Source organism: Microcaecilia unicolor, chromosome 2 (assembly GCF_901765095.1).
Source record: "Microcaecilia unicolor chromosome 2, aMicUni1.1, whole genome shotgun sequence".
Classification (NCBI taxonomy): Eukaryota; Metazoa; Chordata; class Amphibia; order Gymnophiona; family Siphonopidae; genus Microcaecilia; species Microcaecilia unicolor.
Genome location: NC_044032.1, coordinates 519,808,544 through 519,830,938, shown reverse-complemented (window position 1 = coordinate 519,830,938; position 22,395 = coordinate 519,808,544). Strand labels below are relative to the sequence as shown.

Genomic DNA, 22,395 nt, shown 5'->3' with positions numbered 1-22,395 from the left:
TTACAGAATATGGGTCAGTGTGCCTAAATCTACATGGGCGGATTTACACCAGGTTTTTAGTGGCGTAAATGGGTGCACACAGATTTAGGTGCTACGGTATCATCTATAAACCACACCTAAATCTTACAGAATATGCTTAGTTTCATGCGGATTTTTTTTGGGCGCCATATATAGAATATAACCTTTAGTGGCTAGCCCGATCACTGGCTATGTCATGTGACATAGCTGGTTAGTGCCAGTATTTATCGGCTGACTGGCTAAATTTAGCAACCAGATAGACACGCATAAATAGCAGGTTTATAACTTATAACTTAGCCGGTCAGCCAATGAATATCGGCTTAATCAGCTATGTTTTTATTGGCCAGAATACCCCTCGGAAATTCAATGTCAGTTGCCAGATATGGCCCAGCATTGAGTTTTCTGGGTTTGCTGCTGATCGCAAGAGTTAGCTGGGCTGCCTCCCATGGTCTCAATATCTGCGTCTCTGTGAATATTCAGTGAAGACATTGTCATGGAATTCAAATTAGACAAATATGACACACTTGCTATGAAAAAGGGAAGCATGATTTCCATTGAAGGCATAAAAATGCCCTATAATAAGATTATCAAGGGAGGAGATAGTGAAGGAGCCTTCAAATATCTTGTCATCCTACAGGGATTAATATCAAATATACCAGAGTGAAGAAAACAATAACCAAATGATCAGGAAAATCCTGAAGGCTGAACTTAATGATGGAAACACCTGGGTTATACCTGCCATTAGCTACAGTGTGGAAATTGTCCACTCAAGCAGATCTAGAAAACATTGTATTGAAAACCCAAAAGATCATGACCATCAGTCATGCTCTGCACCCCCGCAGTGATGTTGACAGATTTTATGGTATAAATGGAAGAGGACTGTGCTACAGACAATGGAGGAGAAGTAAGGGTTTGCTGCATACATTAACAACAGTGAATGCACTAAAACTTATTTACTTACTTAAGAACAAAGAAGCCCAGCAAGTCAACAGACAAGAGCAAGAAGAATTGGGAAAGCAAAGTGGCACAATAAACCATTCCCGGAACATTATTTAAAAGACACTTAAGGAAGTCGACAAATCGAAAACGTGTCAGTGACTGAGGAAAGAAACCTTGAAAAAGAAACTGAAGGACTTATCAAGGCAGCACAGCATTTTGAATAAATGCAATAAAGACTAAAATTGATAAAACATCCAATGATGGCAAGTGCTGCCTGTACAAAGAAGCCATGTGGACCACCTAGTCACTGGCTTCAAAAAGATCACCCAGACTGGCTATATGGAAAGACATGACAACGTAGCAGCCATGATACACTGGAATAACTGCTAAAAATATAATTTGTCTGTAACCACAAATTGGTAGGACCACAAAATAGAACCTGTGGTAGAAAATAAAGAAGCCAACATTCTCTGGGACTTCAGAATACAGACTGATAAACCCTTCCTGCACAATTTATCTGATGTTTCTGGTTGAAAAGAAGCAGGTGTGATTCATAGATTTGGCAATACCAGGAGACAGTTGTGCTACTGATAAACAGTTGGAGAAGATCATGAAATATCATGACTTGAAGATTGAAGCTCAGTGTCTCTGGTGAAAACCTGCAGTTGTGGTCTCTTGGAGCAATATCAAAACACCTTGAATAGTATCTAAACACAATGGCCATTGACAATATTACCATCCATTAACTACATAAAGCTGTGCTGCTTGAAGCTGCCCACCTTCTGTGTATGATTATCTTCCAGTAGGTGCTTGAGAAGGTCTTGATATTTAGAGAGCCAAATTGAGCCAAGAGCATTTTTTTAATTTATTTTTTTTGTTATATTTTTACCCCATGCTTTCCCACTCATGGCAGGCTCAATGCAGCTTACATGGGGCAATGGAGGGTTAAGTGACTTGCCCAGAGTCACAAGGAGCTGCCTGTGCCTGAAGTGGGAATCAAACTCAGTTCCTCAGTTCCCCAGGAACAAAGTCCACCACCCTAACCACTAGGCCACTCCTCCACATCTGGAAGGGTCTGCAACCCCACTCTAATCATTGTCGTCATTATCATAATCTCCTTGTACTTTTAATCACATTTTACATATACATTAAAAATCACCACCAGAATCAATTTTCACTTATCCTGACATATAGTTCAAATAGGATTTGTGTCAGGAGAATGACGGCAGAAAAAGACTTGCACGGTCCATCCAGTCTGCCCAACAAAACAAACTCATATGTGTATACCTTACCTTGATTTGTACCTGCCTTATTCAGGGCACAGACCGTACAAGTCTGCCCAACAGTACTTCCCGCCTCCCAACCACCAGTCCCGCCTCCCATCACCGGCTCTGGCACAGACCGTATAAGTCTGTCCTCCACTATCCTTGCCTCCCAACCACCAACCCCTCTTCCCTCCACCTGATCTGCTACCCAATTTCGGCTAAGCTTCTGAGGATTCATTCCTTCTGCACCGGATTCCTTTATGCATATCCCACGCATGTTTGAATTCCATTACCGTTTTCTGCTCCACCACCTCCCGCGGGAGGGCATTCCAAGAATCCACCACCCTCTCCTGTGAAAAATACTTCCTGACATCTTTCCTGAGTCTGCCCCCCTTCAATCTCATTTCATGTCCTCTCATTCTACCACCTTCCCATCTCCGGAAAAGATTTGTTTGCCGGATTAATACCTTTCAAATATTTGAATGCCTGTATCATATCACCCTGTTCCTCCTTTCCTCCAGGGTATACATGTTCAGGTCAGCAAGTCTCTCTTCATACGTCTTGGAACGCAAATCCTGTACCATTCTCGTAAGCTTTTCTTTGCACCGCTTCCATTTTTTAACATCCTTCGCAAGGTACGGCCTCCAAAATGAACACAATACTCCAGGTGGGGCCTCACCAACGACTTGTACAGGGGCATCAACATTTCCTTTCTTCTGCTGATCACACCGCTCTCTATACAGCCTAGCAACCTTCTCGCTACAGCCACCGCCTTGTCACACTGTTTCGTCGCCTTCAGATCCTCGGATACTATCACACCAAGATCCCTCTCCCCTCACGTACCTGCCTCCAACAGTGATGAATCCTTATGTATTATAACTGGAAAATCTTTGCGTTATGAGGAAATTCTATAAGGAGTTGTCGAGTTGCAGGTAACAAGACAAGATGATCTTTACAATACAGACTACCAAAAATGCATCTGTCCTGGGTTCATTGGTTGGATTCACTGTGAACCTCACATGGACAGCACGATAAATGATCATTTCCATGCTGGGTCAACGAATATAGTGATGCCAAATTAATGGATTTTTGGAATCATTGTGCTTATAAACTGAAAATGTCTTATACTTTATGCTTTACCATTCATCTGGAAAATAATGTACAATCCTAATGCAACACACCGGCCAATTTTAAGATTTTTAATACTGCTATGCCAAGGTTATTATTTAACTGCAAATCCAAACCTGCCTTTTTACCAGACTTTCTTGATTTTCTCTTTGGGTACCAAAACGTGTTCCAAATGGCAACCCCTATTCAAGCAAGCATGCAGTCTGTTGAAGCCAGATCCAGGCTGATGAAAGCTAGTAAAGTGGAGCATGCAGACGGATGAGCGAATGTTGTGGAACAAGTGGAAACTAGAGCAAAATGCATTCTCAAAACTCTTCATTATCACAGCCATTCAATTAACAAATGCCCACCACAATGAAAATGGTTTTTCTTAGCCTGTCATAAAGAAGGGCTTAGCTTTTCCTTTATAATAATAAAAAGACACTTCTAGAAGATGATTGCGAAGTGCAAACCCCTTGCAACAGATATGCGGCACAGAAGGACATACGTGTGAGTGATGTAGAGACACTTGTTTATTATAGAGCACATTTCAATGCAGTAATCATAAATATTGCTAAGGTTGTGCTCTGTTGAAATATGACCTACATACTCTGGATTGTTTGTGTTACGTGATTTGTCTCACACCCATTACATTCTGGGTAATGGCAGCCATTTGTTGCTGTGCACAGCAGGCTCTTTTAACAAAGAGAATGGGCTGCAATAATAAAAAAAAAAAACAATGTAGTCTGAATTTCATTCTGTAAAGCACTCTGCACTGCTGAGAACTGGTGCAAGTATGTTAACAATGCTCTGAACTGCCTGTTGTCAGCCTTCAGTATGTAATGGCCATCTGTCCTCAGATAAATCTGTCAAAAACCACTAGGTTCTGCTGAGAGCAAGAGGTGTACCTTGTCATGTCCATAGTAAGACATGGAATCTGGCCAGAACTCACCTCGCACTGACTCAGCCAAGCTTTCGTCATTTTAACTATAATATCATTGCGATTAGTTCCTAAATAGAAGCAAATGTGATGATGCTTAAAACAAGCTCAATTTTTTTTTTAAGACAGACCTTGTTTTAAGATGACGTCTGTGGTATGTAGCCTCTGATTTTAGAATGCTTTAAATACAAGCAGATTGCTGTGTGCATGGATGTCTTAAATGTCTGCAATTGAGTGGAACTTCCAGACAGCTGTAATTTTTAGCCTCCCAAAGTCTAAGACGAAAACAACAAAATGTGACTTTGACTCAGAGGCTTTTAAAAAACAAAGCACAATTGTATGTGAACCCACTAAAACTAATAGTGCTACACTAATGCAATGATATCAATTTAAGATGAGATGCTATGGAGAGTTACACCACACAGAGACAACATATATAATGACATCGCACTGAGATATGCCATTGTATGCACTTAGATCACACTGGGGTACTAACTGTATATTAGTGAGCCGAACTTTGGTTTTGAGGACACAAGGTTCCAATATTTCAGCATAATATCAGTGGCTAATATCCAGCTCTGCATGATCTGTTCTAGGTCAAATACTTAGTAACACTGTCCACTTGGTTTCTATTTCAGAAACAGAATCTTAGACTGTATTACTTATGCTTACAAGAATGTATTTTATGTACATTAGGGATAATTTTTTATTGAACGATATAAACCTAGAATCCCAACATTTAACTATTTAATACATAAATGAACAGGTCCTACCAGCAATGCAGTGCTCTAGTAACAGTAAAACTCATTAGTTCATGCTAATTGCTGCATTGGGGGGGGGGGGGGGAGAGAATTCATCAAGGGGCATTATGGCCTTAATGCATGTTAAGGGATGTAGTGCATGCTAAATGCCAAAGTCCATTCTATACCTATGGGCTTTTAGCATTTAGCGCACGCTAATTCCCTTAATGCATGTTAAGGTGCGAAAAGGCCGTAATGCCCCTTGATGAATTCCCCCTCCCCTTAACAACTAATGTGGAAATTACAAATAGAGGATGTGGAAAGGGCGAAATAGTGTCTTGCACTTACTGTGGAGGTCACTGCTGCGTGTTAACCGATCATACAGCAAATAACGCGACTTAGCTAAGTGTATGACAATATAGCTACTCAAATCTATCACAAAATGTGAGCTCATATAGTATATGTAATAGTAATTTGTGCAATCAGAATGATGTAGAAGCTACACTTACATTACTGTTAATCTATTAGTAGGGAACCTTTTAAGTGTCATTACTGCCCTGTGTTAAATAATGTTAGTTTATAGTAATATGTATTTTTGGCTAGAATCATGTTTTCCACTTGTGCTTTCATTAATAAAAACAGATTTATCTCCTGATCCTTTGTTTCAGGCCTAACTCCACCTACAACCCCTCCTCACAAAACTAATCAAGACAATCCTTTTAGGACTTCACCTAAGCTGAAGTCATCATGTAAGACTACTGTTATACCTTCAAAGAAACCTCGCTACAGTGAGTCCTCCAGTTCCCAAGGAACTAGCTCAAGCAAGAAAGGTCCAGAGCAATCCGAGCTGTATGCACAGCTCAGCAAGACTTCAGTACAAATCAGTGGACATGAGGACAGAAAAACAAAGCGGCCTAGCTTAAGGCTGTTTGGTGATCATGATTATTGTCAGTCTGTGAATATAAAACCAGAAATAATACGCATTGAGATCATGCAGGAACTTCAGGACTCCAAACAAGTAGAACGCAAAGATTCCTCATCCAGCCAGAAGGGACAATTGTGTTCTACTGTCAATCAAGATCAACACTACAAAAAAGAGGGTGCACAGCAGACAGCACAGTTTCCCCCCCAGAATAACAATAGAAAGCAGCTGCAAGACCAGGAAATCCGGGCTGAACTTAACAAGCACTTTGGCCACCCTAATAAAGCTGTTTTTGAAGAAGAAAAGAAGACCAGCAAAGTGAGGGACAATGACTATAGTGATGAACAATTCTCTAAACTACCTATGTTTATAAATTCAGGACTTGCTATGACCGGTCTTTTTGACGACAGTGAGGATGAAAATGATAAACTGTACTACCCTTGGGATGGGGCACAGTGCTATTCGTTGTTTGATGTCTCGCCTTCCTGCTCTTCTTTTAACTCTCCATGCAGAGACTCCGTTTCTCCACCAACATCCTTATTTTCACAAAGGGTGCGCTCCAGGTCAAGATCCAGTACCTCCTCCCAGCATAGGTCTTGCTCTCATTCTCCATATTCTCGATCAAGATCAAGATCCCCATGCAGTCGATCTTCATCAAGGTATGCAGACTATAAATGCAAAACATGACTTTGAGTTTGTGAACTGATTTGGCTGAGCTATTTCAACATTTTCAATATGATCTCTTATGCCAGTAGTTCTCAATCCAGTCCTTGGGGCACACCCATCCAGTTGGATTTTTAGAATATCCATAATGTGTATGCATGAAATAGATTTGAATACATTGCTTACTTGGTATGCTAATCAATCTCATGCGTATTCATTGTGGATATCCTGAAAACCTGACTGGCTGGGTATGCCCTAAGGACTGGGTTGAGAAGCACTGACCTTCTGCAATCACACACCAGAGTGATTACATCTGCCAACCTGTTGCATGTGCTTAACGTAGCTTTGTTATTAAATAAATAAAATACTCCAACTATGTCTTTCAGACCAAAGAACTTTCATACTAATCAACTTTCCCCAAAGACACAAACCATCCAATATCAAAACCATTTAACCAGCCAGGAATGGCACCTGGCTGGTTAAATAGTACTTAACCATCTATCTGCCAATATTCAGCAGGAAATAGCTGGCTGTCTCCCAATGAACATTCCCAGTTAGCACTTAGTGGATAGCTGGTTATCTCACATGATGTAACCGACTATCCGCCGATTTTCAGCGCATCGCTGGCTAGGTTTGTCAGCCAAATCTGGCTGCATCAATAGCAGGTCTATCTTTGGCCGCTATTAACTTAGCCAGCCAGTGCTGAATATCAACTTGGCCTACTACATTCTTAGTGCCAAAAATAAACTGGATATTTAATGCCGGTCACCGGAAATGGCCCGGCATTGAATATCCGCCAACTGCGGGAGTTAACCGGGCTAACTTCTGCAGTCTGAATATCGACACCAAAGGGAACAATTCTATAACTGGGTGCCTCCTCTTAGATGCCCCAAAGCAGCCTATTCTACAATGGCTTCTGGGCACCCAGATTCCATTATAGAATACTAGCGTAACTCAATATTGGCACACCCAACATTTATGTGCCTGCAGTAACACCAGCCATCGACCTAGCCCAATTAATGATAGGCACATAAATGTGGTAAAGGCATTCATAACTTGCAGTATTCTTTAAGATGAATGTGTAACTGGGAGCCCCACCCATGCTCCTCTCATGTATACACCCCTTGCATTTCCATGCTATAGCACGTATGCACACTCATCGAATAGCCCTTGGGGCACTAGTGTGCATACGTGCTACTTTTCTGTGCATTTACATGCACAGGGGGTGCATAACCATGGTCACCTAGTTAAAGACTTGCCCTTAAAATGGGAATACAATTATTTTGTGCATCAACTTTTAAAGCTGTTCAGTTCAGAGCAGTCCAGTAGTAAACCAAAGTTGTGAAACAATGGTCTATCAGTACCTTCTCAAAGTCAATGCAGTATGCCCTCCATTAATACTGTATGCATTGTATTTACGGTACAGTACTAATGCAATTTATGTCTCAAGAATGCAAATAAGTAGTGGGAAATCAGGATAAGCTAAGTGAATGCAAGTATGAATGACTGAATGATTTCTCCCATTGATGCCTGCAGTCTCTTATTGCAACTAACAAATTGGTTTCATACTTTTTTTTTCACATTTTAAATCCAATTTATACCATGCAACAATGGGCTGAATCCACAATAGCCATATAAAATATATCATTAATAGAAATGCCTCTTTTTGCTAGTAAAGGCAAGCCCACATTTTTGATGAGGTATAGTAGGCAGCTGTATAGGTGTGCCAGAATGAAACCAATGCTGCCTCGACTGGCCCTATTGCACCTTATCCAAGCCTGAGTGGTAGCATTCCATTAGACCTTTCTCTTTATATTAGGGGTTCATGGACAGGCAGCATGTGGAGTATTATAAACTAAAATGTCTGCCAGCCTATCCATGCGCCTCTAATTGGGTGGGTGCAATGTGATGCTATTGTGCAAACTGAACATTGAGAGCCACCTGTAGGTTCGAGTAGGTGCCATTGTCATCACTGCACACCTTTTGAGGGGCAACCTTCTGAGTCTCATAGCCTTGGACGGGGCAGTCTTTGTTCCCATATCTTCATGAACCCCCCCCCCCCCCCCCCAACTCACTACTGCACTATCCATCCCCTCCCCTCTCCAATTTTTGCATTCTGACCCAGAGGCATCCAAAAGGTAATTCCAGCCCAAGTCCATGTTGTTTATGATCCCTATTAGAAAAAAGTCTAATATATCAGAAGTTGTCCTCTTTAGTAGTATCTAAATTAGCCACCAAAGAGAGCTTACCTGGAAGGAACACCTGTATGCTTGTTTGACCTCTCTTTAGTTTGCGATGTTCCTTTTCTCATTTTCATTTTTATCATTGGTGGTATATCAAGTGCTAATAAACGACAAACAATATCATGTCCTGTAGGCAACTATCTATTCAAATTTTCTTTGGAGCTACAGGGTGCATTTCATTCAAATAGGATCCCAATGTATTTTGCAGGCATATTCAAGAACATGCAGTCATGGCCAACATTTTCAGTTCATCTGTACTCTCTGCCAGTTTCTGAAAAAGTCAGGAGTCATATAACAATGCTATCATTATTGTTACGGCCATTTTTACTTGCCCGGGATTACTAATAGAGTCAAAATTTTAACAGAGGAATCCTTGAGGCCCCATCTGTAATTGCAACAACTGAATAATTCCTTTAGTTAGACCTTAAATCATCATAAAGAGTAACTGGCAGTTCCCTGTGGAAGTAAAAGAAAAAAAAAAACTATTGCAATTATAATTGACATAGAGTTACAGTATGTAATGGTTGCCTAGTAGATAGCAGCATTATTATGAACATTTATAGGAAAGGGCAGGTATTTCTACAACTCAAGAATGGTGTCGGTAATATTCAGCCTGCTGTGGTAAGCAGCTTGTAAGCCACTCAGAGCTGCGAACAGTACTAACCCCAGCTGGCTGATATTCAAAACAATTTAACTGTCCAGGAATGGCACCTGGTCGGTTAATTCCTACTTAACCAGCTATCCACCAATATTCAGCACATCGCCGGCTAAGTTTGGCAGCCAAATCTGACCACATCAAGAGCAGGCTTATCTGGCTGCTATGAACTTAGCCCAACATTGAATATCCGGCATCACCTCTCACTGCGAGAGTTAGCCAGGCTAGCTCTTGTGATCTGAGTATCGGCCCCCATATATTTAATGTCAGGGCATGTGTGGTTCCTGGCATTGAATATCCGAGTACATACACTAACCTAGAAGTTAACCAGGCACCAGCTGATATACAGGTCAGTGCCGGTTAACCCGGTGCGTAAAGATATGGCAGCCTTTTTGCTGTCCTAAATTTATTCGCACTTACTTAGCTGGTTAGCGATCTAAATATCACCACTACCTACTAAGTTGTGACTCCACCCAAACTCTGCTACTGGGCTATCCCTAACCTAGCTAGGGAATGGCTGGTTAGTGGAGATATTCTGCGGCATTACCCTCTTAAGTGCCACTGAATATCAGCGGTTGGCCAGTTCAGCAGGGTTTAATCTGGCCAAGTATTTCAGAAAATGGATAATTAATAATGATCGCCCATTAGCTACTAAGTCTATTAATACTAATTGTGAATGAGGAGAGATGTTTCCATGTTGATCAGATGCCTCTCCTTAATTCAGGCGCAAAGCAAGTGAAAGAACACTAGAGGTCTATTTTCATGGAAAGAAAATATATGAAAGAAGTTCTGCAGAACATTCACTTCGTGATAAAAATAGTCTGAAACATTTTGGTAGTAGGCGTACCAAAGCAAAATACCTGAATATAGCAAAGTGTATTTCAGTAGTTCTTATGAAAATCACCATTGTGGAGCCCTAGGGCAATGGTTCTAACCAGTTAGATTTTTAGGATCTCTACAACAAATATATGTGAGACTTATTTGCATGTACTGATATATCCAGTGCATATTCATTAGAGAGATCTATAAAAACCTGACTGGTTGTTCGTTCCTGAGGGAAAGTATGGGGCATTTAGAATAGGGATTTAGCATGTACTTTAGCAAATAATGTAGACACTGCACCGAGGAGCATATTTACTATGTTATATTGAGTGTTTAAAGTGTTTTTTGACATGCACTTTCACTTAGGGGTGAAGTTCGGTTTAGTTTATAGAATAACGCTTAAGCAGAGAGGTTGTGCAAAAATTTAGGCATCACCATATGCACCAACGAAAATGTGGTGCAAATTCCCACACCTAAAGTTATGCGCACAGCTGAAAAACCAAGCCCATGATCCGCGATCAAACGCCCATGACCCTCCCATTTCCGCACCCCGTTTTTCAAGCCGTGCACAAATTTTAGGCATGGATCCCTTTTATAGAATCAGGGGGATAATGGGGCTCATTTTCAAAAGTAAAAACTGTCCAAAAAGTGTCATAAAGCACCATTTGGACGGATTTCTTCTCAAAACGTTCAAATCGGTGTTTTCAAAACCTAAATTGCAGATGTTTATCTATGCATTTTGTCTGCAATGTGTCCGAATCACAAGGGAGCATTTTGGGAGTGGTTTGAAGGTGGGATTAGGGTGGGCTTAAGGCATGCCTAACACTTGGACATTTTACAGCCATAAGGGAACAAAGTAAAAATGTTTTGATCTAGACCTGTTTTTATAATGAACAAGACAAAATGGTGCCCTAAATGACCACTGGGAGGAATCATGGATGACCCCCCCCCCCTTATCCCCCCAGTGGTCACTGACCCCCTCCCACCTCACCCCCCAAAAATGTGAAAAAAAATAATACTCACCAGCCTCTATTACATCCTCAGATGTTATATCCAGGTCCATTAGAGCAGCATGCAGGTCCCCGGAGTAGTGTAGTGGTAGGTGAAGTGCACTTTAGACAGGTGGACCCAGGCCCTGCTACACTTGTGGTGGAAACTGTGAGCCCTCCAAAACTCACCAGAAATTCACTGTACCAACATATAGTGGCCCCCCTTCATAAGGGCTATGACAGTTGGGGGTGGTGGGTTTTTGAGGGCTCAGCAGACAAGATAAGGGAGCAATGGTGAGCTGTGTACCTGGGGGCATTTATATGAATTCCATAGCAGTGCCCCCTAGGGTGCCCCATTACTCTCCTGGGATGTCTGAGGGGGCCAGTCTACTAAAAATGCTGCCCCTACTACATCCCAATGGCTTGATTCTTTTGAGTTTTTCACTTGTACTTTTTTTTCAAAAATGGCCTGAAAAAATAAATGCACAGAGCACAAAACCTTGTTACAAATGGTATTTTCAAAATAAAAAAGAGATTTTGTGGTTTTGAAAATGGCCATATTTCCTATTCAGATTTTGGACGTTTAGCGCAAAGCGTCCAAAGTCCAACTTAGACGTCATATAGAAATTGTCCCTCAATGTGTTCAGCACTGCATACATCTAGTAGCACTATAGAAATGATAAGAATTAGTAGTAGTTGGTAAGAGAACACAGCCTTTTTGAGTAACAGGTTCTGAATTTTTTTCTGTGTATGTGAAAACTTCTATAATGCTATTGCACAATCAAAGTTCTTCCTGTTTCGAAAGTTTTTGTGCCATAATGTGACTTTTTTTTTTGCTCTACTGTAGATCCTGGTTTAACTTTTCGTTTTTTGTTTTGCTATTTTTTGATGTTTTTTCTTTCTTTCTCTCTTGAACTTCAAGGCTAATGTGAGATAGAAATGTCAAGCAATGTAATGTAATTGGGCTTCCACTTTTATACGTCAGTCATTGTTGTTTATTTTCCTGTGTTTTGTCACCTCAGAGCATTTTTCTTGTTACCTTCACTAGAAAAACCAGCCTCCACGGCATCTTTACTCTGGTTTAGCCCTGACTGCTTTTCTCCTTTCAGGTTTCTTTTCTAAATTATCACACCTATTCTTTGATTTTTATCTCCCTGTCTAGTAAAAATTTCATATCTAAAAAGGTGTAAAATAAAGAATATTCATTAAACTCAGACTGGGAACGTGTCAGTTATAGAGACTGCAGAGTCTGTATATGTAATTCAGGTTCTAGAATGTAAATTCCATTAAGTGAGGGGCTGTATAAACAGAGGAAACCTTTCTCTGAAGTGTGCTAAGATCTGGGCTTAATACAGGATTTTACTGCGCACCAAATCCAAATCTAATGTGGCACCTAGAAGGGACATTCCTTACATTTTCTTGTTTAGGTCATGTGTTAATGCTGCTATTAATGCAGATGCATATTTAGCAGGCGGTTAAGTGCCTCTACATTAACAGTGCATTAGTTGTTAGCATGTTAACTGCAGGGAGCAATCCACTCTCATTCTCCTCCCATGCTCCGCCCAGTAACGCCTCCTAAGCGTAAAATGTAAAATGAGTTTATCTTGTTGGGCAGATTGGATGGACCATACAGGCCTTTATCTGCCGTCATTTACTATGTTACTAAGCAATAACTTCATTAACACGTGACTTACTGCATTCTAATGGAATTTTTACCATGAAGGCAAGCTAACATGTTTTTCTGTTAGCTGCCACAGCACGCTAAATTCTGTGTTAACAGCTAAGGTAGCTTGGTTAAAAGGCCCCAGAGACTGCTTTAATTAAAATGGCATCATTATTATGATATTCCTACCCCATTTGGGGCATTGTCCTTTGTCCCCCGATAGCAGGCATGCCCAAATTCAGTTCTCGAGAGCTACAGGTAGATCTGGCTTTCAGGATATCCCTAATGAAAATGCATAACTCAATCAGTTATGATTGAGTTTTGCATATTAACTATATAGGGTGCAGTTATTTCAATTATTTGATTTAGCCCAGAGTTGAGGTTTGCTAATGAGTTGAGGTTTGCATGAGAGAGATCCAAATGTTATGGATGTAGTGGGTATAAAAATCGTTCTCATGCACGTTTATTAGGAATGTCTTGAAAACCTGGCCTGTTTACAGCCCTCTAGGACTGAACTTGGACAAGCCTGCGATTGAGTTTTCCTTATGAAATACAAGCCAGCTGGCACCATGGACTTTTATACCTGCGGATTTTTACATGGTTTGCAGCAAGTACAACCTCTTCACCATAAAATGCATGCTGTTTGGCCCTGCCTTTCCTCACCCCTCTCCTTTTCAGCACAGATTAAAGTATCTAGGGGAATTTTCCTGCAAAGAAGGGAGGGGAGTTTTCAGCCCATCATTTTACCTGGGTAACTGCTTCATTACTGGGTTAAAATGTTCTTAAAAATGTCCTGATTAAGGTAGATGAAACTATAAGCCTTAATATTTAAACCCCGTGCTCAGCATTTCTTTTAAATGCTGGCTGCAGTATTTAAATAATTTATGTATATTTAGCACAGTATCCATAGAAGTGGTGGCACTGAATAAACATAGAGAGCGGTGACCATTGCCAAGGTACAGATACTGACCTAAATTAAACCCCTGACCTATGTATAGCAACTGATTATTATCAGTTATTTATATTATATTAAATTAAATTTAAAAACACACAAGTTATAGTTAGGCTGAATGGCCATATTCCTCCCTTGCCCTTCTTCAGATACTGCCAGGGCTATCTGTAAAGGTCCAGGTGTAGTGCCACTGAAAATTCACAAATAGGAGACATGCCTATATTCAGGGTGAGTTACATCCTTGTCCCTGGAGGGCTCACAATCTAAGATTGTACCTAAGGCAATGGAGGGTTAATTGACTTGCCCAAGATCACAAGAAGCAGCAGTGGGATTTGAGCCAAGCACCTCTGGAAGTCAAGACCAGTGCTCTAACCACTAGGCTACTCCTCCACTCCTTATATAGTGGTGGTTGCTGTATAGATAGGTCCATTTTAATGTCCAGCCCATAGTTTCTATAAAATACTTGATTCTATCATACTTTTTTTTTTTTGTTACATTTGTACCCCGCGCTTTCCCACTCATGGCAAGCTCAATGCAGCTTACATATACAGGTACTTGTTTATACCAGGGGCAATGGAGGGTTAAGTGACTTGCCCAAAGTCACAAGGAGCTGCCTGTGCCTGAAGAAGGGTTTTTTTGAGGGGGTACTTGGGGGTACTGAGTACCGGCACCTTTTTCATTGTCTGCTAAAATTGCCCTATGGTCCCCAAGTTTTAATGAAAGAGTTCAGGCCCTACACACCAATTCTGCCTTGTCATAGATTATGTGACTGGTTGCAGGGGGCCTAGCCATTGTGGGGTGGGTCCCTCAGTGATCATCCCACCCTTGAAGGGTGGTCTGGCATTTGAGTACCGGCACCTTTTACACTAGAAAAAACACACTGGTCATTGGGAACAGTACATAACACAGGAAACTATTCTCAAATATTACAGTCAGGAGATAGTAAAATGAAATAGTATTCTATTTCTGTTTTTGCTGATACTCTGCCTTATCAATCCCAAAGGCTTATTCAAAGTGGTTTCCAGCAAGCCCTAATACAATTCATAAACTATATAAATGGCAGAGTTGATATTCAAAGTGATTTAACTGGGCAGATGAGGCTCCTGCTTGGTTATATTGCTCTGGCCAGCTCAGGAGCTAATATTGAGTGGCACTTAGCTGAACAGTGCTGCTGAATATCTGCTCTGATCTCCTGACACTCTCCAGTTACTGCTGGGCTGATTTAGAGGAAGAGTTGTGGCAAAGTCAGGGGTTATGCAGGTACCGGTGACACTCCATGCTGATGCCTGCTAGCTGACTGGGCATGTTGGACTACATACTGTAAATAACAGTCCTAACGACGGGGTCCTTTGACTAAGCTGCACTAAAAAAACAGGCTTAGCACGCTCTTACGCAGGCCTTTCCTGCACACTATGCCCATATCTAGTGTGGTGGTCAAAATGGTCTCTTTTCAATTTGTTTTATTAATAACCATTGTTAGCACACGTGCATGCAGACCCAGCTCAAGAGAAAGTGGCGCTCTAAGCCAACTTGCTTTGGCTGTGCCCCCCTCCCCATCACATTGCTTCTGGTGCCCTCCCACTGGCAGGTTCGGCATCTCTCCTCGCCCCCCCTCCCCACGCCACCCCTGGGTTCAGTGTCTGTTTCCCTCTCATCTGTTCCCCTTCCTGCAAGTCCAGCAGTGCTCCATCATCTCTCTCTCTTCCTCCTCTGTAGTCCTGTTAAGTCTACGTCAATTGCTAGAAGCAGCAGCAGCATGACAGGTTGCCTTTGACCAGCCCCTATGTCTTCCGTGTGCCACGTCCAACACTCAGGAAATCAGGGCTGCAGAGATGGGGCGGGGGGGGGGGGCAAGGTTCCCCAGGGTCTAGCATCCAAGGGGGCCTGCCCGCTGCTAGCATTGCTCTCCTCTTCCAGTGCGCGGCAGCTTCAGAGCAGAGTACTTCCTTCCTGCTGCATCCAAACAACCTCTGTGGACGGGGCAAGAAAGAAGAAAGGACTCTGATCTGTGGCGCTGCTGTGCACAGGAACAGGAGAGCCATGCTGGCAAAGGACCCTGGGGAATTTTGTCACGCACAGTGACAGGAGAGGACAAGTAAGTAGGGCGGGCTCGTAGGGGGGCAGGCCCGGGGGGTGTTTGCCCTAGGCCCGGCTTTGTCTCTCAGTGGCCCTGCAGGAAACTGCATCAGAGCAGAAAGAACATAGTAGAGGGAAGACCCAGGGGCTGGCCAAAGGCAGCCTGTCATGCTGCTGCTGCCGCCAGCAACTGACGTAGACTTTACAGGATGACGGGGGAAGGATAGTGTTGAGGGACAACTGCCGGACCCGCAGGAAGGGGAAGACCCTGCCGGATCCTGCAGATCAGGTGAAGTCAGAGGTTGGTTATTTTGGTGCCCTTAATTTCCGGTGCCCTGGGCCAGAGCCTCAATCAGTTAGTGTGGCACACACTAGCTGATTAGTGAATCTACTCTCATTCTCCAACCTCAACACGCCCCCACCCAGAAATACAATAAAAATAATTACCGTGTGGTTAGTGTGTGCACATGACAAAACTAACCGGGAACGCTTTAATGCATGCCACGTTAGGCTATTTTTACAGTGTTAGGCACGTGTTAGCACCTGATGCAGCTTTGTAAAATCATGGATCCTATGCCCGATTAGCTATGCAGGTTTGGCACTGAATATCAGCCGTACCGCGATAGCTCCCAGTGCCACCAATGACTTGGATATGAAGTGCCGGTGCTCTGATAGAACCCAGTAGTGAATATCTGGATTCAATTTAGCCAGCTGAATATTGCAGCCAGAAATTCTAAATGGGAGATTTTTTTTCAACTGTTTTTGTTTTTCAAAGACCTTTAGGGCATTTGAGTGTGTTCATACCACCAGAAAATGGATATTTTGTAAAGTGAAACACTGATATAGTCAATGCAGAGTAGCAGCTAGTAACATGTTCACTAGATTCTACCAGGTCCCTGTGTTTCTCCTGGCTAAAGTTAGGGGGCCTGATATTCGGACCACGGGAGTTTGGTGCTGAGCCTGGATATTCAATGCCGGGCCATTTCCGGTGACCAGCATTGAATATTTGGTTTATATTTGGCTGGTTCAAACTTGACCATCCAAGCCAATATTCAGTGCTGGACGATTAAGCTTGAACCAGACAAAGATAGGCCTGGTAATCACATGGCCAAATACGGCCACCAAACTTAACCGACAATGGACTGAAAAGCAGCTGATAGCCGATTATAACACATGACACAACCAGCTATCCGCTAGCTGCTACCGTGGATTTTCAGCAGGTCATATTCTGCTGAAAATTTGTGGATAGCCAATTATAGGGTATTTAACTGGCCAGGTGCCGATCCTGGCCAGTTAAATGCTTTTGAATATAGGGGGAAGGGAGAAGAGGGCACATACTTAGGGTGTGCCCTGAAAAGAGTAGTTGTGTATTAAATGCCACCCGTGAGTAGCTCTAACTCAGCGTTTTTCAACCAGTGTGCCATAGCAGAATGGTGTGCCACAGCTGGTCCACAGATGTGCCACAGGAGTTGAGGGTCATTTATTAGTAGGGCCATCTTAATTTGTGCCGGAACAGAGTGTACCCTTTAAAAGTTTCATTTTCTCTAGCAGTCAGTGCCAGCGAGATGCGATTCATACAGCGTGCTTGCACCAACTTCAAAGCCTTCTCTCTTATGTTGCTTCCTGCTTCCATATAAGGAGGAAGTTACATCAGAGAGAGGGCACGAACAACCTGTATGAATCACTGCTTGCTGCTGCCGACCGCTGGAGATGAGAAACTTTTAAAAGGTAGATGGAAGAAGGGGGGATGGTATGAGACAAGGGAAGATGTCTGGTTGCTGGCTAGAGAGGAAACAGGAGGGAGAGATACTGGACTATTTGTGAGATGGAGGGGAGGGTGGAAGAGAAGGTAAATGCTGGACTATTTAGTGGAGGGAGAAGGTAAAATGCTGGACCATGTGTGGAGTTGCAGGTGGGGGGGGAGAAGGGAACATGCTGGACCATATGTTGGTAGGGGTGGGGTGGGGTACAAGGTAAAATGCTGGACCATTTGTAAAAGTGTGCCTTGACCATTTTAGCACCATATAAGTGTGCCATGAGACGAAAAAGGTTGAATTTCTCTGCTCTAACTCCTTACAGATCTTGTTACCACTATGAGTCAAGCCACAGCAGGCGCAGAGGACACAGAAACTCACCTATGTATGCAAGATCACGATCCAGATCGCCATACAATCGCAGACCCAGGTATTGTACTGCCCTGCATTTGTTCATATTTGGTTCACTTTCCTACTTCCATTTTTGTGAAGTAATAAGATAGTTTAGAAATTCATTATTGATTTTGGCTGGCAGTTTCTTGCAGCTGATTTAGTGATTCATTTATATTCCCTAGATATGACAGCTATGAGGAATACCAACATGAAAGGCTCAAGAGGGAAGAATACCGCAAAGAGTATGAAAAACGGGAATCCGAGAGGGCGAAACAAAGGGACAGGCAAAGGCAGAAAGCCATTGTAAGCATTCTTAAGTACCTGAAGAAATTCTGAGGGCCCTTTTGTGTTTTTCTGCAGATTACGAACTTGGAAAAATTAAGCTTTTATCGTTCAACTCTTTTCTGTTGTAGACACTATTCCCTCTAAGCTCAGCAGGAGTCCTCCACCTCCAGCCTGCCAGTGGGAGGTGCTGTTTCAGTATCACATTTGAAAACACAAGCACCCCACCTCCCTATTCGCAGCAGTGCAGTTGGAGGGCTCTTACTCAGCTTAGAGGGGACAGTGGTTGTAGATCTTATGAAAAAAAAAGGAAAGCAATATGTGGATATGTTTTAAACATATCCAAATCTGTGAAAAGGTATCAAGCCAACATTAGGAAGTCAGTATTCAAAGAGATTTAAACTGCCAGGAGTGAATCCTGCCCATTAAAATCACTTGTGTGGGGCTAACCAGGGATATTCAGTGACACTTACCAATTAGGTTAGGTGCAGGCTGTCAGCAGAGTGGCAACTTAGCTGGTTTGAGGTGATTTTCAGTCTGCTAACTGTCTAAGTAACTGCATAAAATTAGGACAACAAAACAGCGAGTTAACCAGGTACCGATCTAAGCATCGGCTGGTTAACTTCTGAGTTGGCAGCCATATCTGGATGTTCATGCTGAGAACCGCACATGATCCATTGACTATCCGGGATTAGTTCAGGTCACAACTGGAAGTGGCTGCTTATTCACTTACCACCGTGGGCTGAAGATCGCTCTGTAGATTTGCTTTTAATATATTAGTTTCACAGCTCCTATGAGTAACCTGTACTCAACACAGCACTCTCTCCCACTTTAAGTGCTGTCCAACTACTGTGTACCTTTTTCATCCATCAATATCAGTTTCCTCTGCTCAACAAAAGCAAGAGCCTTTTTTCAAATATATATAGGAAGCTTCTTTTCTTGTCATCTGTTGCTGTGTTTTAAACAGGTGTTCTGATATGCTGCAGGATACTGTATTGTACACCCTGTGCATAATGAGCATGGTGCAATGCACCATGGTGAAATGAGTTAGGATGGTGAGTGGAAGGACTGGGGGTTTAAATGCGGATATTTAGGGTGACCAAATCTGTGATAACCTATCCTTTTTTTTCTCACTGAGTCACATTCACAGGGAGTAGATTCTCAAAGAGCCATGTTCAGATGTTATCTTCCTTTCATCCCAAGCATTTCCCCTCTCTCTCTCCCTCTGTCTCAAAATCTTGTGGTGAAAAATCGGAACATTGAGGACCCTGAAGGACTGCATGTAGCTGCTGAGTCACAGATTTAATGTCTGTGCTGTAGCTATGAGTTATTAGCAGTATAAGTGACTTTGATTTGTTTTCAGTATCTGAGCATGTCCAGCATTTCTCAAGTGTCAAAGTGATACGTGCTGAGGTTGCAATGTCTTATGGCAATCAGGAAAATGTTATCTGATTGGGCTTCTTAACACCCATTCCAATGCCGTCTGGTGCTAGTTGTGCAGAGGGATAGGAGTCGGGACTGAATCAAACACTCCTTATGTCACAGAGCTGGGATGGCAACATTGAGACTGATTTTTTCCGTAGAGTGCATAGGACAACTAGGGGAAAGGCGGTTTCCTTTAGTTTCTTGTCTAACAGCATATTATACTATAGAGGGTACGTTTATAACGAGTGCCTAGGTTGGAAGTTTAAGTAAGCACCTGTTTTGAGGCTATTTTATAAAGATACTTGTGTGTTTATAAAATAGCTTAATAAACCCGCAAAATTGTGACTAAAAGTCTCCCCCCCATCCATCCCGTACATTTCCACCTGCTCAGAACTGGGCTTAAATGTACACAGGTGAAGTTCACACATAGGTGCGTGTCTTATAAACTGTGTAGGTATTTCCTGACTCCATGCATGCTTTCCCCTCACCCCCGACCATACCCGAGCATGCCTACATGTAAGTTGTTTAAAATAAGGGCCTTCTTGTCACCACATGTATATTTATCCGCATAACCTGTGGAATAATTTTATAAGGTCTTTTACTTGTGTAAAGCATGCTTTATGCACAAAATATCTTTTAGAAAATCACCCCATAATGTTAAAGTACCAGCAGAAGTACCTGCAAAGTCCACAGATACTTTTTGCTGTCAGACATGATCATTTTTGAGAGTTACAGTTCACATGTATTTTGACTTTTAAACTGGTCTAAGAAAAATTAAACCCAGATATTCAATGTAAGGTCATGTCTGGGCACTGCCATTAAATATCTGCATCTAACACCACATTTGATGGCTGATGGAAGTTATAAGGATTCCAGCTGAATAGAGATCCACATAAGGGGGTCTCCAATTCTCCCTACCCCAATTCTGACCTCCCCCCCCCCCCCCGGACATCATCCCCCCTCCTTAAACATCACCCCACCCCATATAGGCTCCCTCAAGACCACCTTAACCTTCTCTGGTGGTCTAATGGAATCTTTGGGCAGGAGCGATCCCCAGTCGCTCCTGCCCATACTGGCTGCAGCCCCAAAATAAACTATTGCAACCTCAAGCTGCAGTCTTACAGTACTGGTAGAAGTCACAACAAACATTTTAAGGCCAGATCCATGGGGATTTCTACTGCCTAAAGATCCTGCTAAATCATTGGGAAATATTAAGGTAGGCCTGGGGGATCTACAGCGAGTGGGGGGTTGAGGTGAGCTTAAGGGGGGGGGCTGTATTTTGGAGGGAAGCCAAAAGGGAGCACTGTACCTCAGGGGAGGGGGTCCAGGAGAGGGGGCCCAGGAACTGCAGGACTCTTGTCCCAGGAACTGCAGGGGAGAAGAGCACTGAGCAATATTTTAGCCACAACCTGAAAGCTATGCAGGTGCTGGCCAATGTTTAATGCCAGCACTCACACAACTAAGAAACCAAATTAGGACAGCTTTTCATGTGGTCCTATGCGGTCACTTAGCAATGCAAGCAGCGACACTAAATATGGCCGCCAGTTCCTACATACCTTCCAGGTCCTCTCTGACTCATCCCCAGAAAGCCCATCCTCTATCCAGAGTTTGTTTTTGTGGTTAAAGACAATATTCAATGACTGTATATTTTATGGCAGCTGAATATTGGCAGCTGGCCCACTGAGTGCAATTTAGGTGGATAGGATCCTCTTCTGCCTGCTTAAATCGCTTTGAATATTGACCTAAACCTTATACATTTGGCTTGGAGACCTCAGGTTATACTTGTTTCTTCTGCATCTGATCCAAACATATATAAGCTATATACAGTACGTAGGAGCTGAGTATTGAAGGGCAAGTCTGTCAGGGTTTCACAGGTGTGTGCCCTTGTGTATGAGTAGGAAAATTAGCACCTATGCATGTAAGCACCCTAAGCAGTATAAGGCACAACTGCAAGGGGGCGTAATGATGGTAGAGCATGAGCAGGACATGGGATGGACTCTCAGTTACACGCATAGGGGTGAATTCTATATATGGCGCCAAAAAAGTCAATACAGAAAAAAGTACTATTCTATAAACTGCGCTTAAAGTTAGGTGCCATTTATAGAATAACACGCCCGGGAATTGTGCCTAACTTTAGGCACGGCTATTTTCACCAACTGAAAAAAATGGCAGAAAAATAAAAATTACTACTAATAATCATTTCTATAGTGCTACTAGATGTATGAAGTGCTGTACATATTATATGCAGGTACTTTTCTCTGTCCCTAGGGGGCTCACAACATAGTATTGCTAAGACTGCTGAGTAAGCTTGGGAAGCACTTATGTAAGGTGGTTGTATGACTACTTTTAGGGGTTCACTTTGCTTTTCACCCCTACTAGTTTTTTGTACCCCTGACACAGCCTGAGGGCGAAACGTGGCCACGTCGGGTAACTTGTACTAAACCACTTCTTCTGTTACCCTCCTGTTCCATCTTTTTGTCTTTTTTTATCTGCTTTTTTTCTTTTGGTTTGCTATTTCTGTGGCAGATCTTTGCCTTTTTTTGTTTC

At 42.5% G+C, this 22,395-nt stretch overlaps 1 protein-coding gene and 1 long non-coding RNA gene across 3 annotated transcripts in view; one reads left to right on the top strand and one right to left on the bottom strand.

Annotated features, from left to right (window-relative positions):
* The window catches only part of PPARGC1A (PPARG coactivator 1 alpha), a 232,150-nt gene that overhangs the window by 179,730 nt on the left and 30,025 nt on the right, over positions 1 to 22,395 (top strand). For both annotated transcript variants that reach the window (XM_030191237.1, XM_030191238.1), the window contains exons 8-10: positions 5,678 to 6,590; positions 18,074 to 18,178; positions 18,324 to 18,444. In XM_030191237.1, the coding sequence (XP_030047097.1) occupies positions 5,678 to 6,590; positions 18,074 to 18,178; positions 18,324 to 18,444 (1,139 nt within the window). The remainder of the gene's footprint in view (positions 1 to 5,677; positions 6,591 to 18,073; positions 18,179 to 18,323; positions 18,445 to 22,395) is intronic.
* Positions 7 to 21,930, bottom strand: LOC115461442. Its single transcript, XR_003940717.1, has 4 exons — positions 21,913 to 21,930; positions 18,084 to 18,085; positions 17,059 to 17,065; positions 7 to 103 (listed from the first exon to the last, which is right to left on the bottom strand). It is a non-coding gene; the product is annotated as an uncharacterized LOC115461442 (long non-coding RNA).